General features: G+C 35.9%; 1 protein-coding gene and 1 non-coding gene across 2 annotated transcripts; one reads left to right on the forward strand and one right to left on the reverse strand.

Moving 5' to 3' along the window:
* Positions 1 to 506: 506 nt before the first annotated feature.
* Positions 507 to 1944, forward strand: LOC146922456 (ethylene-responsive transcription factor ERF014-like). Its single transcript, XM_085715374.1, has one exon. It carries the CDS (start codon positions 683 to 685, stop codon positions 1424 to 1426), a length of 744 nt encoding a protein of 247 aa, XP_085571500.1. The 5' UTR covers positions 507 to 682; the 3' UTR covers positions 1427 to 1944.
* Positions 1945 to 13033: 11089 nt separating this feature from the next.
* LOC146922457 (small nucleolar RNA R71) lies at positions 13034 to 13139 on the reverse strand. The gene has a single exon (XR_015013020.1). It is a non-coding gene; the product is annotated as a small nucleolar RNA R71 (small nucleolar RNA).
* Positions 13140 to 19039: the final 5900 nt, after the last annotated feature.

The raw sequence follows: 19039 nt of genomic DNA on the forward strand, positions 1-19039 counted from the left end.
AAAAAAAATTATCATTAAATTAAATAAAATATGATACGACTTTTTTGATATAATAATGAAAAAAATACTTGTACATGATACAAGACCGTTTTTTACAAAAAAAAAAATGATACAAGACCGTTTTGCTTATGCATTTTAGACAAATCTATTTTTATATCATACTCCCTCCGGTCCTATTTACAAGAGAAAGTTGACTTTTTAGATACATTGAATAATGTATTTATCTAGTCAAGAACCTAAATCAAATATATAAATTATTGAATGTATCTAAAAAGTAAATTGTTTCTTGTAAATATGACCGGAGGAGGGGATAATATTGCTCATAAGGAAGCTTCACTAAGATAAAGGACAAAGAAGTCATTTAATTTCAATATAATAGTCTTCTACTCATTAAATTCAGATGAACTAAAATCCATCTGGCAATAATCTCATATTTTGACTATAGAAGATTTTTGTTTGATATCTTAAAATGAAAGTCTCACTCTATAAATACACCTTCTTTACTTCCCCAAATTCAGTACCAATTGCATCATTCACTCTCCACTTTGAAAACATCACCAACAAAAAGTCACACACACATTAAAAGAGAGAAACCCCTTCAACACACACACCCTTTTTATCAAAGAAACATTTTTTAGTTCACTTCAAAAAAAAAAAAAAAACATCTTTGTATCTATATATCATGGTTAAGACAGAGATCAACAAGATCAACAAAGAAAAACCAAAACCAATGCAACAACAAACTTTATCAACAAAAGCAGCATCAAATGAGAAGAAGAAAAAATACAAAGGAGTAAGAATGAGGAGTTGGGGTTCTTGGGTTTCAGAAATAAGAGCACCAAATCAAAAAACAAGAATATGGTTAGGTTCTTATTCAACTGCAGAAGCTGCAGCAAGAGCCTATGATGCTGCACTTTTATGCCTTAAAGGTTCATCTGCAACAAATCTTAACTTCCCTTTAGAAAGTTCTTCACATTTCATTCCTCAAGAGAATATTGCTATGTCACCTAAATCAATCCAAAGAGTTGCTGCTGCTGCTGCTGCTGCTTCTTCTTCTTCTAGTAACAATGATATTACTATTAGCACCCCACCAACTTCTCCACCTAACCCTACTTCAACTATAGCAACATCATCTTCATTAGTTTCATCTCCATCAATGTCATCTTCTCCTTCTGATCAAATTGATGATGATGTTTCACTTTTTTCATCTTTTGGGGCCTACAATACTAGCTGTGATGATCATTATCAACCAAATGATCAATCAATGGCTATGATGGATTCTTGGTATGGATTTGATGGTTTATTACAATCACCAAAACATGTTGATCAAATGCTAAGTGGTTCTTTGTTTGATATTGATTCAACTCAAGTTCTTCTTGATGATTGGTATGAAGAAGGTGACATTAGTTTGTGGAGCTTCTACTAAGAGAAATTCAAGCCAAAAACATATTCTTTTATTGCTCTTATAAATTCATATTTCTTGCTACTTCTTGAAGTTACTATTACTGACTGTGACAAAATTAAGATTATTTATACTCTAGATGATATTCATAAAGAGAAGAGACAATTTTTGGTCTCTCTTTTGTGAATTTCTATATATGTAAGATTATATATGTATTATCGAAGCAAAGCTTGTAATATTTATTTTACAAATAGTTTTCTTTATGTTATATAATTTACATATGAAGGGGAAAAAAGCAACAAATGTTCATCAATTTTATTATGATTTTTTAGGAGATATATGAATTCACTGCGGTAATCTTATAGCGCAGTTACCTTTCGGAAAAAATATGACGCAGTTACACACCGTAATCAATCTAAACATTAATTTTCGATTGGATGTCTTACGTTGCACATCGACTATATCAATATTAAACAATCTTTACCGTTCAATATTAAACAATCTTTACCGTCTATTTAGATCGAATGGTTGAGATCAATAAATGCGTCATGTTGAGAATCTTTTTCCATTTCATTCATTGATTTTTTTTTATTAAGTTTTTTTTTCCTTCATATATTATAAATATTTTGCTAATATGAGGATCTAGGAAGCCCTTCATTGCATGCCAAAAGTGTCAGATTGTGGAAACTTGAACCATTGAAAAGTGTGGCTTTTGTCGGCCCATCTACACTGTTTTCCTAAAGAACAAAGGGATTTCCTTGTTTCAATGTTTTAAGTTTGGTATTATATGCTTCTATTTCTTAAGAAACTTAGATATATAAATCATATGGTTCCTTTCTATTATATATCTAAAATGGAATTTTGACACCCTATTGATCAATAGATCCAATAGTATTTTGCACTTGATCTTCAATTTCCACACCATCCATCATTTTTGGGGTTTGTTAGAAGATTGTAGTTAATTAACTTGATTAAGACCAAGTCACCAAGATTATAAGATGTCAAAGATATATACAATTTTTTACATAGATATCTTTGATACCATGTTTATTTGACAATTTTGAGATTTATTTTCTTCAATAGGGCCAACATTGTTTGGATTTAATTAGCTAAAGAAAAAAGATATAGATATATTTTTGGTTATGACTTTTAGTGCAAGCAACACCTGCTTTATTGTTTCATTTTAATTAAAGACGCGTTCAAAACACATGATATACAAAATTGTATGATTTATTTATTTATACAATTAGAAGGAAAGAAAAAACTTTGATTCCTTTTGGACTACTTTTGAACATGATCATGTGGGTGAAATTCAAGTTATAACAATTAGCACACACACATGACATGTTTTCTCATAATGGAATGGGAGAAGTTATGTACCCCATTCTCAATTGTTCTCTTTACATTGCTTCTGGTCTCAATAAGCTGCACTCCACGAGCTATATGCTTCCTCATAACGAAAAATGTGCAGAAAAAATTAAAAGCTTTTGCTTTTTGGTGTTACTTGTTCATAGGGCCACATTATATATCAATCAACCCATTCCTTTGACTATATAATGTACAAATATTGGACTTGTGTTTATGTGCATGTACATTCTTGGGGCCTACTTAGGATTATGTTGTTGTTATTGCAATAATTTTATTCAACTACATTTCTCAATTTTATGCACATGAAATGATATAACTAAATGACAATTTAAACATTTTATTTTGAAACATAGCATGTGAGTACGAAATGTGATTTCAATTAGAAATTTGAAATATAATTTAGAATTAATATGGTGGTTTTGTTTCATATTAACAAGGGATTTCATTAATTGCCTTGCTTAATGCAATTATACCCAGGGCCGGCCTCGAGGGAGCGCAAACAGCTCTACCGAGCCGAGCCTCCAAAATTTGGGGGCCAAAATATTTTTTTAAAATATAATACATGTAATTATTTAATATATACGAATGGCGTAATAAGTAAATCAGTGAAACTGAAACGGCCTAGCGGTAGTAGCATGAGCTGATAGCATCAAAGTCCCGGGTTCAATACCCCGAACATAGCTTTTTTTCCTGGGTTCAATACCCTGAACATAGCTTTTTTTATTTAAATTAGTACTTTTTTTTCCTTTTTTACTCTTTAATTAACCCAGATCCGTTTTTCTTTAATTAATTTTTCTTTCTTAATTAATTATTCATTTTTGGTTTGGACATAATTTATTGTCGATTTGAGGCTCCTCAATCTTCTCTCCAATTCAACCAAATTCTCCTTAACATATTGGATTATATATTTAAAAATAAAAGCACAATATCATTGTTTTCTTCTTATTTTTGTTAGAGCACTTCTTATAATTTTTGCCTCATACTTATCGTATAAAATTATAAAGCACTAACAACAAATATTATAATTTTTCATTTGAAAGAAAAAATATTATAAATCTTTTATTTTTTCCTTTGTACAAATTAAAGAAAATAACACCCTAGAAAATTGATAATGATATTCATTTGAAGTTGTATTTTAATATTATTGATTAGAATATCAATTTTTTGTGTTAATTACAATAATGACTTTTTTTTTTATCATTACGGATCTTATTTTCAATTTAAATTGATAATTGCTCTTTCAAAAAAAATTATGTTTTTATTTTATTAGGGGCCTATTTTAATATGAGAGCCGAGCCTCCAATTACTCGTGGACGGCCCCGATTATACCCAACAAATTTTTGTATTGTCTGCAAATATGTTCCCCTTTGGATGTATGCTGATATTTTATTCGATGAGAATATATACCAATTTATTCTAAACATGCCATTATTGGTATTGGTCATTACATGTTTAGGAAAAGAAATCTTGGCTCTCTTTGACAGAAATTTTCGAGCTTATAGAAAATAGCTTATACAATCAAAATATACATGTTGAATAACAATATAAGTAGTTAGCTTAACCAATAAAAGGACAGTAAATAATCATATACATTATTCTTTTGAAGGCAAAAAACGAAACAAATATTTATAGATTTTCATGTGAACTAATTAATTTTTTACGTAATTATAATGATTGTGGCGAATAATAGTATGCCAACAAAATGAAAGGCAGTGGGGGGCAGATTAAGATGAAATATTCAACATGGGCTTAATTATTGTTTTGTAAGATTTTAGTTTTTGGTAATGATGATCTAGGCTTGGTCTTATTAAGACATAATTGACAATAAATTATAAATTAGAGGGTACTAGATATCAATCAAGGATACAAAGCTCGACTCATGGGCCACTTTTGTGTCCGGACTATTTCATCTTTAAATTGACAATAAATTTAGCAAGAATGACAGTATACATTATGTTTTTTTTTTTTTTTTTTTTAAAAACTTACACTTTAGAATTTTTAAAAAATTATAATATTATAATATTATCGTCGAGGCTGTGAGACTTATGAGTCTACAGAGACTCGAAACGGGTTTGCAGATTCTACTCATATAAGTCTACTAAAATTAAAATTGACTTTAAAAAAAATATTTAAGTAACACATAAATGACATATATATTTATAATAAAACATCAATTAACATAAAAAGTTAAACCTTCAAACTCCATAACAAACTTTTTAAGGGAAAAAAAAACATATTATAGCAAGCAAAGTAGCAAAGTAGATAAGGTCATAGTTTATTTCTAATTGGCTACTACATATAAAAAATCATAAACATATATGCTAATGATTTCAAACATCCAAAGCTCCTATAAAATCTTGTTCGTCATTAAAATCACCACCATCGTCATCATCACCATCATCTTCACCAACATCCTTACCATCATCACCAAACTCATCCTCGAGATAAAACACCTTATTCAACATTACCTCCTCCACCACTTTGCACACCATTATTAACAACATTAGCTTTCACACAATTTTGATACACAACACGCGAACGTGATCGATGATGGAAGAAGAAAATTTCATTGTTGAATGCGAATGTGGCCTTAATTCTTCCGTCTTTGGTGAGGGTGGGAGTTTTGTTTCTAAATTGAAAGTGGAAACGAAAAAGAAAGAAAAAAGAGACAAGGTAAAAACATCTAACCAACGTCAAAACTATCTAAAGGACGCTCCCACCACCCAAATAACCCAATAGAAACATTTACATCATTTTTCTTCGGCCACCACATCGATAAATACTTGACATTATTCAACAAGTGAGATATAGATTTTTCGTTATTGTTAAAGATTCTATCATTTCTTTCTTGTCAAATCACCCAAATTGTAGCAAGCCACAATAAGCGCAAAAGATTGTCGCTTTTTGAACCACCCGACAAATAAGCATAATGATGAAAATGATCCACAATGGAATTTGGATCAACTGTTGAGACCCCCACCCAATCACGAACCAAGTACCATAGAAAGCCAAAAATATTACAATTTAAAAACAAATGGTGAACCGATTCCACCCCACCACATCCAAAACACACAGAGAACCCTCATCAAGTAAGACACCACATGTAACATCACAAACCAACACGACGAGTCTTTTCAGCTTGTTTTGTCCTCACTCGCACACTTTCTTCGGGAAACTTCCCATAAGATCATACATCCCAAAATTGATCCAAGTTAAGCACGTTTAACCGTTGAGTTCTTATGGTTTGGGGTACCCAAAAGAAGATGCATCTTGTTGGTATAGGTAGTACCAAACAATTCTTATAAGCATTCCTTCAACCATGCAATCTCATACCCGCACGTTCGCAGGATCCCTCACATTCCGATGTGATTCGGTTGCCTAGAAGTTGCAAGGATGCCATGCCTTATGCACCAGCTATCACTCCCCGTCCTCGTGAGCCTCGAGCGTTACATGCCCACCAACTTCCGCTTGGTTCGTTCCCGAACCACATCGTACCGGGAGAGGCCTGCTCTAATATCACTACTCCCACCCAATTGCCCTACGTATTATTAAAATCGTATTTTTCCTTAAGTCAACAACATTACTTTAAAAACTATGTGATAGAGCAGATGGGTTCACAAAGTTACCAGAGAATATATGTAAATGCTAAAACTATCAAAGTCAATATGCAAAAACTAATATATGTCCCCTTTCAAATGCAACTTGTCCCACTTGAAAAGGAGTTTCATAGATTAAGATATCAATTTTCGAAGCCGATTGACTCATAAGTAATAGTAATTTATAAAACAGAACAATCATCTTCATAATATCACAAAACCGTGCACAAAAAAAGGGTCATACTATATTGACGGGCTCTCTCTAAGACCTTTTCTCCAACATCTCTCTAGTGCAAACCAAACATCCATCGCCTTATCTCTCGTTTTCCAAACCATTGCACCACGATGTAGCCACATAGACAGTGGTGCGATGAGAGCTTTTCTCCGCACCACCACCGTTTCCTCCTCCCTCCGGTGATCTCGTTTTGGTCTCGTTCGTCGCTCGATATTTCTCCGGCAACCAGATCCACCGTCGCATGATCCGGCGTGGGTGTTGTTTTTTCGAGTTTGTGGTTGTGGTGGTCGATTTGTCGTTGTCTCTCGCCGGAGGGAGGTTACCGTTGTTGCCACCGCTTATCTACCGTCATCGTGCTTGCGTCATCGCTCTCGGAGGTGGTTGGTGTTTCGTGTGGTGGAGCCCTCGTTCTACGCTTCACCGTTTCTTGTTTTGTTCCCGTCGATGCGATCCGGTGGTTGTGTGTCACGGCCGTCGTCGGCCGTTTTTCGTTCGTGGTTAGCCGGTTTTTCGCCGTCGACGAGAGGTTTGTTTTCGTGGGTCTCCGGCTATGCTTTTGTTAACTTGTTGCTTTAGAGATTGGGGGTGGCTACGGATCTGTGACCTTTGTTACCGTGGTGTGATTCAAAACCCGAAAGGGTCGGTGTGTGATTCAAAAACCCGAAAGGGTCTCGTTACGGTGCGTATTGGAATCATCCCTTGATCCGAGTTCTTACGCGTGTTGGTTCGAATCGTTGTGTTTGGTAGTATGATTTTTCGATTCTCCGATATATTCCAGATTTGTTGAGATCAGCAGTGTTCAAGGCGTCATATCTACCTTCACTCCGGTACGACTCGAAAGAGCTTTTGATGCTTGCCGTGAATTAGGGAGCTATTGGCACTTGGATTTCGATATTGTGTTGGCGGTCGATCCATTCGCCATTCATAAACTCTAATCGTTCTTTGTGAATTTTCACTTTTCATACTTTTTTTTGTAATTACTTGGTTTCGCGCCCGTACGCGGGTTCGCTGGATTGCACATGTGGTTAGTAAATTTTTGTTAGAATAGATAAGAGTTGATTCATCCGGTCCGTTTTATCACGATGTATCCCCGTTTGGGTTTTTCCCGGGTCAGTCCATTCCCCTCGGTTCTATATCTCGTTTCTTTTTATTTAATATATTTCCCATTTTGGCCTAAAAAAATATTAAACTACAAAATTTTCCAGTAATATAATACTATATCTTAGCTTTCAAACCCAATTGGGTTTACTCAAAAATAAATTTTCTAGTTCAAGTTATACCCAATTTAATCCAACTACATCATAATCTTCTTACGCATAAAATTACTCTAATTTCTCTCTTTCATAATCCTCTATGTCACACAAATTAACCATTAACAACAATTTTTCATAGAACTAAATCACCACTAACCTTTAAACAAATTTCTCACCAATTCAATTCTCAATCACAACCTATGCACACCAACTCCCGTCACCAAAACACCAATTTTACATTATTTATCCATTAACATTAATTTTTCATATGATTAATTCTCGTTAACACACCAACACCTTAAAACCTCATTCTATATCTCCAATTCCATGACTTTTACTCATTTCTTCTTATATATTCCAAAGCACAACATCATCATATTTAAATCACGAATTTAACATGAAAACAACATAATTCGAAACAAAAATCAAACATATAATTATGGCAACATATAAGAAAATGAATTTAACAAAAATTCATCGAAAGTAATTACAACAACATAAAAAAACATGATTTTAACAAAGATTCATCAAAAGTATTATAACAACATAAAAAAAAACATGAATTTAACAACGATTCATCATAAAAGTTAAGAAAACACCAGAAGTTAAGGACTCCTCGCTACCCACATGAATATACTACCCTTAGATTGAATAAAATTCCGCCCTTACCTCAATGTTTAGCAAGAACGGTGAATTCTATGGTTGAATCTCTCCCTACCTTTCTCTCCATGCCTTCTTTGCCTCCTTTCCTCCAAAACCCCAGCTTTTCTTTTGCTCTCTCAACTTCTTTTTGTTTCTTTGTAACCCTAATTCTCTAATGTTATTCTCTATTTATAGAGGCTATTTAGGTTCTAATGGGTTGATATTTAGGCTATTCTCTAATCCTTATCTTTTAACAAATTCAGATTTTATTTACTTTCTTTTTTCACATAAACTTTAGACAGATTAACCGTATCCACCCTGTGTTGGTTATTATTCTCTTTGTAACTACACGTCATTGCTATTTGCACCTCCTTCGTCCAAATCATTAAAACGTTATTTTCTTCCTAAAAATTATTTTCTCGCATTCCTTAACAAACTTGTCAACCCATCTACTTCTTCGTTACCTATAATTCAATAATTATGAATTATCTAATTAATAATGTCAAACAATCGATAATAATAATAATAAATTAATATTAACAATCGAGGTGTTACACCATGCCTACGTAAATTATCTTTGGTAGGCAACCTGTTTTGAAGGAGACGCCAAGCGAAATTGTAAACCTTCAACATAACATCTTTATGCTAGATCAACTCGGAAACCACTTTTTTTCGGATGCATTTGCAAGGCCGGTAAGATAATGATATACCCCTCAAACATAGTACACTACACTTCTATCTAGCAGCAATGCTATCTATCATCACATCAACTTGCAAATGAATGTTGGAAATAACCATCAACCACTCCCCGGCCAACTCCTCCTCCCAAGCCAATAAACGTTGCCGCCACTTACAAACCTCACCACCCTCCCCCCAACCTAGCGCCTACATATCGGCCATCGACAGCCACTTATCCACCACCAAATCAAACAACTTGCTAAACCTCCCCCTCAATAGAATATCCCCCACCCACCTATCCGACCAGAAAAAAGTATTCGTCCCACTACAAACCTTCCTACATGCATTCTCGTCAAACTAACTACCTCCCTCAAAGTCAATTTCATTTAGCTCAATTAACTTCTTCAATGTAAAAAAATTAAATTGAAAATGCGAACAACAAAAAAGAGCAACTTCATTTTTTTTTTGACAAAAAAAATATGACTTCATAAAAGTTTAATTAAAGTGCCAAACATTATTTTGATGATAATAAGTGTATATCTTTTCCCCGAAAAAGTGTATACCTTTTAAAAAGTTTGTAAAATTAATGTGTTTTTTTTTTTGAAAAAATTTATACAATGATTAGAATAAGTTGATTTTTGTTGTTCTTATTTAGAATACCTTTTTTTTTCTTTTTGCCTTTAATTTCATTCATTATGAGATAGTTACGCCATCTTTGGTGCAAAGGGTCGGCTTCAAAGTATTGATCTTCATCAAGAGTCCCTTTATCTCTTTCAATAATGTCCCGTATGTGATGTTGTCTCCTATGAAGTTGCTCCTAGTGTTATGTTTGTTTTTTTGGTGATGTTTATTAGCTAGATTCTTTTGATGATGTTTGATAAGTATTGTTAAATGCCTAGAAGATGTTAAAGCACGTAGTAATACTCGTTTGATTATGTATAATGTGTCTTGTATGTCAAGTTTATCTTTGTGTGGGAAAAACTTCATTTTTGTGTGGCAAAACGACTTTTATAAGTCTCTCGATTCGATTGAAATATGTTTGAATCGTATCATTACTTTTCTTTGTCCCTGGATTTTTGTCCTTGAAAATTTAATTCAATTCATGATTCTTTTAATTGTATCATGTATGAATCAAATCAAATGTCTTAATTTGTATCATTTGTTTTCTATGGTCTTGTGTTTTGCCTTGTTGAATCATATCACTGTTCATTGATTCATACCAATCTTCATTCGAGTTGTCATGATTCAATTCAAACATTGTCTCGAATCGTATCAACCTTCATAGTTTCGATTTATCTATTTACACATATTTCAATCGAATCACACTTACTCGACTTGAATCACATCGTTGTTTTTGCCTAAAATATTGCACTTACCACTCATTCCAATACATAACTATATTCACACCACTTCCAAACTACTGAATCAACTACAAGTAACATTCTAGAGACTCCAAACCTCTCTCTTCACTTGTTCTTCAGATTAAATACTTTTTCTAAGATTTTTTTGGATTTTAAGTCATAGATTGTGATGGTTCGCTTAGGCAAGTGTATCAAATTGTTTACCAAGTAATAAAGTGATAAGTAGAGTATCATATCCATAGGGATTGTTGTCTTGTCCAAACAATTCGCGTTACTTATTTGGGAACAAAATAAAATAAAAGAGATAAGGTTTAGAGTTTTGCAATTTAATCTCGTTTTGCAACAAAACAATGTTTATATATTTTGATTGTAGAATGTTGGCGGCGGTTATGATTCTTTGAATCCCCCTATTTATTTTTTGAAATTAATTAACAGTCAAGTCAAGTTCAATTATTCTAAGTAGACTATCTAAGTGATGAGTTTGTTGGAACGTGATAACGTAATCATCTATCAAGTTGCACCCGCCGGTCGCATGGTGATCCTTACGTGTGGGGTCTTACTCTCTCATAGATTATGTAATACCCTTGAACCCCACATACGACCTTTAATAATAATAATTCAACAATAAATCAATTAACTTCAAGGTGCTATGATGACATGCCGTCATTACGTAATTTTTAGGACATATTGTGATATTTTGATAGAGTTCTCATGCAATTTATACCGTTCGGAGTGCAAAAAGCTTAAATATTGAAGTCCGTTCGAAGGAAATCGCGCCACGCCAATTTCAAGTCGTGCTGCGATTTTTGAAGCAAAATTACATCCTCCTCGTTTGAGGGAAATCGCGGCACGCCTATATACATGGCGCGGCGCGATTTTGACGGTCGTGCCCATGACTTCTATAAATACCGCACTCAATCCGAAGAACAGGGGTTACGATTTTGGAGAGCAAAGTGCGATTTTGAGACATCGGAGACGGCTAGAAGGGCGATTTCTTCAACCTTTTACCAATTCATGTATGTTTTAATTATTTCATTAATTATGCTATTTGTAAACTCAATTATGAGTAGCTAAATCTCTTAGAGATTAGATCCAAGATGAATCTTTGTAACCCTAATTGACACATGTTGCCGTGAAACTCTATTTTGTTTATGAATTCAATTCTAGTTTATTCAATTCAATTGTTCTTAATGCTTTTTATATCTTGATCACATATAACATGATTTTGTGAGAACGAATGACCACTTGACCATGGCTTTTCGACTTAGACCTAATTGAATTGTTCTAATAAACAGTGGTTAGTCTAGGAATAGATTATCGTTTGTTAGTGATAATAGGTTAACGTTCGGTAAAACCTTCAAGAATTATTAGACCACCTAAGGAATTAGGGGCTGTAGTTTAAGAAGAGGGTCCTAACTCAAGGGATTGATTAGGGCTATTTTGTTAATCATCGTAAATTAGAAGAGGATTCATAACAAATAGGTGCAAGAGACCAATTAGGGAACTTAGAGGATTCGACGGATCTGATCTCATCTCTCCCATATTTTCTTAACAAATCTTTATTTTCTCGTTTCTTGATTTAATTAAAATCAAATCAAATCTATCGCCTAGTGGAAAAACAAAATAAATTTTATACATCCTATTTTTTATAACGCAATTGAATTATTGAAGTTAAAAACAAATTCCTCGTGGGATCGATATTTTTACTACTTCGATAGTATTTGGTGCACTTGCCAAACGTCTATCAAGTTTTTGGCGCCGTTGCTCGGGACTCGTTGAATTATTTCAACAAGGCAATTACGTTATAATTTAGGGTTTTTGCAATTTAATTTTCTCGTTTTTAATTTTTATTTTTCGTTTTCATATTCACTTGATTACTTTGCGTTGTGCAAAGGTGCTACTAAGGTATTTTGCTGTTTATGCGAGGTAAACAGAGCTCGGACGACTTAGAGTACGATCCGAAATTGAAAGAACTCGCTAGAGCACTTCGGAAAGCCGTCCTGGCCGCAAAGGTTAGCTCGTCCGTTCCACCGGTGTTCGAGAACAAATACCGGAGCCACTCTTAACCGAATCCGAAACATCCGCTTCTCCCAAATCCGCAACTATGGAAGGTGAAGGAGTTGTACCACCGAGACCTAAGCTAGGAGACTACGGGTTAGCCACTCATCGCGGTCAACCGACCCATACTTTTCAACCGGCTAACCCCGTAGCCTTCGACATCAAGACAACTCGTCCTCAACGGTTTGAGGGACAAGCAATTCGATGGGACCGAAGCTATGAGTCCTCATGAACACTTGAGCCGCTTTGCCGAAACTTGCGAGTTTTGTGTGCAACCAGCCACCGTGACCGAAGCACAAAAGAAACTAAGGCTATTTCCTTTCACCTTGACGGGAAGAGCAAAAGATTGGTTGCTAACAATACCAAACGGACCGTCCAAACATGGGAAGAGTTAGAGCTGAAGTTCTTGGAGAAATATTTCCCTATGTCCAAGTATTGGGAAAAGAAGATGGAGATCTCTAACTTCAAGCAAGAAGAAGGTGAATCATTATATGATGCTTGGGAGCGATTCAATTTGCTTCTTAAGAGATGCCCTAATCATGAGTTCACCGAGAAACAATACCTCCAAATCTTCACCGAGGGGGTAACACCAAACACTAGAATGTTCTTAGATGCTTCCGCGGGAGGTAGTCTCAAGAGCAAACTGATCATGAAGTCCAAGCTTTGATAGAAAACATGGCTGGAAATGAGTATCGTGCCGAAGCGAAAAAGAAGGAAAGAGGAGTGTTTGGGGTAAGCGAACAAACCGCTATCCTTGCTAACCAAGCAGCTATGAACAAACAAATCGAAGCTCTAACTAAGGAGTTTCAAGGCTTCACTTTGGCTCATAAGCAACAACAAGTGGCTGCAATCAAATGTGATCTATGTGGTGAAGAACATCCCAATGGTGAATGTGTACCCGAAGGATCAAGTGAGGATGCTAACCTCATGGGAGGCTATCAAAGACCAAACCAATACTACAATTCAGGAATCAACAAGCATCCCAATCTAAGCTACTCAAATAACAACGCTTTGAATTCTCGTATGCTTACTCCTCCTCAACAACAACAAAGAAAGCCATCACTCTTGAGGAAACTATGATGAACTTCATGAAGATGACTCAAGGCAACTTTGAAGAGATGAAGAAGAGTCAAGAAGCTGAAAGAAAGAACAATGAAGCTTCTAGGAAGGTGCTTGAAACTCAATCGGGGCAATTAACTAAGCAATTGGCTGAACAAAGTAAAGGCGGATTCTCAGTAACACTAAAGACAACCCTAAGAATGAGTCTTGTAATGCTATTGAATTGAGGAGCAAAAAGGTTTTGACACCTTTAGTTCCAAAAGCTCCAAAGAAGGTTGATGATGTAGTTAGGGTGGAGGAGAATGGTGAAGTTGAAAAAAATGATGAGGGTGTAGTTGAAAAAGAAGATGATCATGGAGTAGTTGAAAACGAAAGGAAGAAAAAAATAGAGGGAGAAAAAAGTGAAAAGTTAATTGATGAAGATTCAATCTTGAGGAAGTCAAAGAGTCAAATCTTGAAAGATGGAGATAAACCACAAGTTATTCCATCATATGTGAAGCTTCCATACCCTCACTTAGCCAAGAAGAAAGAAAAGGATGAAGGTCAATTCAAGAAGTTCATGCAACTTTTCTCACAACTTCAGGTGAATATTCCTTTCGGTGAAGCTCTCGATCAAATGTCGTTGTATGCTAAATTCATGAAGGATTTGTTGACTAAAAGAAGGAAGCCTAAGGATGATGAGAACTTAGCACTTTCGAAAATTGTAGTGCTATTCTTCAAAAGAAGCTGCCACCTAAGCCGAAGGATCCCGGTGCTTTCACTATCCCTTGTTCAATTGGACCGGTAGACATTGGTAGAGCTTTATGTGACTTGGGAGCAAGTATCAACTTGATGCCTCTTTCAATGATGAAGAAGCTTAAGTGTGGGGAACCAAAACCAACAAGAATGACCATTACTTTAGCTGATCGGTCAATCTCTTATCCTTTCGGTGTGCTTGAAGATGTGCTAGTCAAGGTTAATGACTTGGTGTTTCCAGCAGATTTTGTGATCTTAGATATGGTTGAAGATGAGGATATGCCACTCATTCTAGGAAGACCTTTCCTTGCAACTGGCCGTGCTTTGATTGACATTGAGAAAGGAGAGCTAATGTTGAGATTCCATAAGGAGCAAGTAGTGTTTAATATATTTGAGGCCATGAAGCACAAAGATGAAAATCCCAAGTGTTACCGGATTGACATTGTTGAAGAAATAGTTAAAGATGACTCTTGTGAACATCAACCAACACAACCTCTTGAACGTGCAATTGTGAATTCTATAGCAAGATGTGGAGATGATGAAGATCTTGAAGTAAGTGATTGTGTGAAGCAACTAGAAGCAAGCAAGCAAGAGTTGGGTCCGGTAAAAATAGAAGAATTAATGGGTAAGTACTCTATGGATGCTCCTATTTTGAGTGGAGAAGGAGAGAAAAATCCAGAATTAAAAGAACTCCCTTCTCACTTGAAATATGTTTTTCTCACTAAGGATGCCTCTAAACCAAGAATCATCAGCAATACCTTGACACCTTTGGAAGAAGAAAAATTAATGAGGGTGTTAAGAGACAATCAAGGAGCTTTGGGGTGGAACATTTCTGATTTGAAGGGTATTAGTCCGGCTTTATTGCATGCACAAAATACACATGGAGGCTGAATACAAACCGGTGGTTCAACCTCAAAGGAGACTTAACCCAACAATGAAGGAAGTGGTGAAGAAAGAGGTGCTGAAGTTACTAGATGCATGCATGATCTAACCTATCTCGGATAGCTCATGGGTAAGTTCAGTTCATGTGGTACCCAAGAAAGGAGGAATGACGGTGGTAGCAAATGAAAAAAATGAATTGATACCTACCCGCACCGTCACTTGGTTGGAGAATATGTATAGACTACCGGAGGTTGAATACCGCAACAAGAAAGGACCACTTTCCATTACCATTCATGGATCAAATGATTGAGAGATTGGCTGGCCAAGCCTTTTATTGCTTCTTGGATGGGTATTCGGGGTATAATCAAATTGCGGTGGCTCGGAGGATCAAGAAAAGACTGCCTACACTTGTCCATTTGGAGTGTTTGCTTATCGAAGGATGCCCTTTGGGCCGTGTAATGCGCCGGCGACATTTCAAAGGTGCATGCTTTCCATCTTCTCTCGATATGATAGAGAAGAACATTGAGGTATTTATGGACGACTTTTCTATTTTTGGTAAGTCTTTTGATCAATGCTTGTTCCATTTAAATGTTGTACTTAAAAGATGCACCGAAACTAACCTTGTTTTGAATTGGGAAAAATGTCATTTTATGGTAACCGAAGGTATAGTTTTGGGGCATAAAATAAGTGCTAAAGGCATTGAGGTGGACCAAGCTAAGATAGAGGTTATAGAGAAACTTCCTCCACCCGTCAATGTTAAAGGAGTGAGGAGTTTCTTGGGGCATGCCGGTTTCTACTCGGCGGTTCATAAAAGACTTTTCTAAAATTTCCAAACCCCTCTCGTAACCTTTTGGTCAAAGAAAACGAGTTTAATTTTGATTACGAATGTCTAAATGCTTTTTCTTTGATTAAAAACAAATTGGTGACTGCACCAATAATCATTGCATCCGATTGGGATTTACCTTTTGAACTTATGTGTGATGCAAGTGATTATGCCGTTGGTGCAGTCCTAGGCCAACGCAAGAACAAATTTTTCCATGCAATTTACTATGCAAGCAAGGTTTTAAATGAAAATCAAGTTAACTATTCCACCACCGAAAAGGAATTGCTTGTCCGTAATCTTTGCGTTGGAAAAATTTCGTTCTTATCTAATAGGCTCCAAAGTCATTGTTTTTACAGATCATGCAGCTCTTAAATATCTCTTAACAAAAGGGGATTCAAAGCCACGACCGTTGAGGTGGATCCTATTATTGCAAGAATTTGATCTTGAGATTCGTGAAGAGAAGGGAGTCGAGAACGTGGTAGCCGACCACCTCTCAAGGCCGGAGAATGATGAGGTGACAAAGAAGGAGAAAGCCATCAAGGTCGAGTTCCCCGATGAACAACTGTTTGCTATTGGAGAAAGACCTTGGTTTGCCGACATGGCAAACTTTAAGGCCGGCAACATAGTTCCCGATGATCCGACCTACCCTCGAGGAAAAAGTTCTTCAAAGATGCAAACCACTACTTGTGGGATGACCCGTATCCGTTTAAGGTAGGTACCGACGGTTTGATTAGACGTTGTGTTGCGGGTGACGAAGCACATAGTATCATGTGGCACCGCCATAGCTCAGCTTATGGAGGCCACCACGGAGAAAGAACAGCTGCAAAAATTTTGCAAAGTGGATTCGGTGGCCCACCCTTTTCAAAGATTGCCACGACTTTGTCACAAGATGTGACAGATGCCAAAGGACGGGTAACATATCAAAGAGGAATGAAATGCCCCTAAAAGGAATCATTGAAGTTGAACCATTTGATCGTTGGGGTATTGATTTTATGGGACCATTCCCTTCCTCTTACTCTTATCTCCATATTCTAGTCCGTGTTGATTATGTCACAAAGTGGGTTGAAGCGATGCCATGTGTTGCTAATGATGCCAAAACGGTTGTCAACTTCCTTCAAAAGAATATTTTCACTAGGTTTGGAACCCCTAGAGTATTGATCGTTGATGGGAGGAAGCATTTTTGCAATAATTTTCTTGAAAATGTGCTCAAAAAGTATAACATTAAGCACAAAGTTGCAACTCCCTATCACCCACAAACTAGTGGTCAAGCAGAGGTTTCAAACCGACAAATGAAACAGATTTCCGGAGAAGACAGTTGCGTCAAATAGGAAAGATTGATCTAGGAAATTAGATGACGCACCGTGGGCATATAGGACAGCCTTTAAGACCCATCTTGGGTTCTCACCCTATCAGTTAGTCTATGGGAAGGCATGTCATTTTCCGGTCGAGCTAGAACATAAAGCTTATTGGGCCATTAAGGCCTTAAATTTTGATCGAAGTAGCCGCTGGTAAGAAAAGAATTTTGAAACTTAATGAACTTGAGGAGATGAATCTTAGAGCGTATGAAAATGCGCTCATCTATAAAGCCAGGACAAAAAGGTATCATGACAAAAACTTAGTGCCTAGGGATATTAACTGTGGACAACTAGTTTTGTTGTATAATTCCGGAGTTGAAGCCGTTTCTGGGAAGCTCAAGTCAAAATGGTCCGGACCATTCTTGGTCAAAAGTGTGTCACCATATGGAGCTGTTGAACTAGTGACACCTGAAGGAGATCGAAGTTTCAAAGTAAATGGACAAAGAGTTAAACCATACCTAGGTGGCGACCTACCAAAAGGAAGGGTGGCACTCATTACGAAGGACCTGCCGAGGATCCTTAGCGATCAAGCTAGTGACGATAAAGAAGCGTTGAGTGGGAGGCAACCCACTAGATTTACTTTGTTTTCAATTCATTTTCTTTACTTTCTTTTTAATGTCGAAGTCCATTGAACTTATTTCCCTATTGTAATTGCTCCCGCACTTGTTTAATTAATGAATTTGTTTTGTTTCATGTGACATATTCCAGTTTAGTAACAGCTTGTTTGATGAAACGGTATTCCAAAAGTTCTAAAGGAGGGGTGACTTGATTCAAAGGCGAAGTGTACGGCGTTGCTAGGTAGTCACATACTCCCATAAATCTCAGCCATAAGGTTCATTGCCAAATTTGTTTTTCAATTTACTTATATTTAGATTAGTTTTCCATGCAACTACATTTCTAGAACTTGCATTGTTTCTCTATTATTGATTGGTCTTTGTTAATTACACACCGAGGCAAAAGTGCTTGGCCTGTGAGCCTTTTTGAAGCCTACCCTGTTTTTAATTTGTTGAAATTATCCTTTCTTAACCAATTGTGAGCCGGTAGGATTAGAACTTTTTGTTCGGTGACAAACTACATTACAAGCCTAGAGACTTTTAGGACTTGTCCCTTAATATATTTTCCGAGTTAAGGCATTGTAGAATGTTGCTAAAGATTAAGTTTGGGGTTGCTATTGGAATTTGCAACCAACTAAGTTTGGGGTGGGGGTACTAGAGAATAAGAGAACAAAAATGAAAGAAATATGAAATTGTCATGCAAAATACACACAAAAATGGTGTATCAAAAAAAAAAAGAGAAATTGAATGATGAAAAAGGGACAAAACATTGAAAATTCGAGTAACTTCAAACTCGATTGTCCCTAAATGTTAAAAATATTCTCTAGTACCTTTGCATTGATTGTTATTCCACAAGGTGAATGATTGAAGGATTGAATTTTGTGCTTTAACTTCGTAGGAATGCCTAACTCAAATTTTGTGTAGCCTACTTATCCAAATATATCCCACCTTTCACCTAAGCCCCGTTATAACCCTAAAGACCTCAAAAGTGTGTAATGATATTGACTTTGATTGATGTTTAGAAACTTTTCAAGTGTA

The sequence above is a fragment of the Medicago sativa genome, chromosome 5 (assembly GCF_051527215.1).
Source record: "Medicago sativa cultivar Bolivia chromosome 5, Bolivia_mono, whole genome shotgun sequence".
Lineage (NCBI taxonomy): Eukaryota > Viridiplantae > Streptophyta > Magnoliopsida > Fabales > Fabaceae > Medicago > Medicago sativa.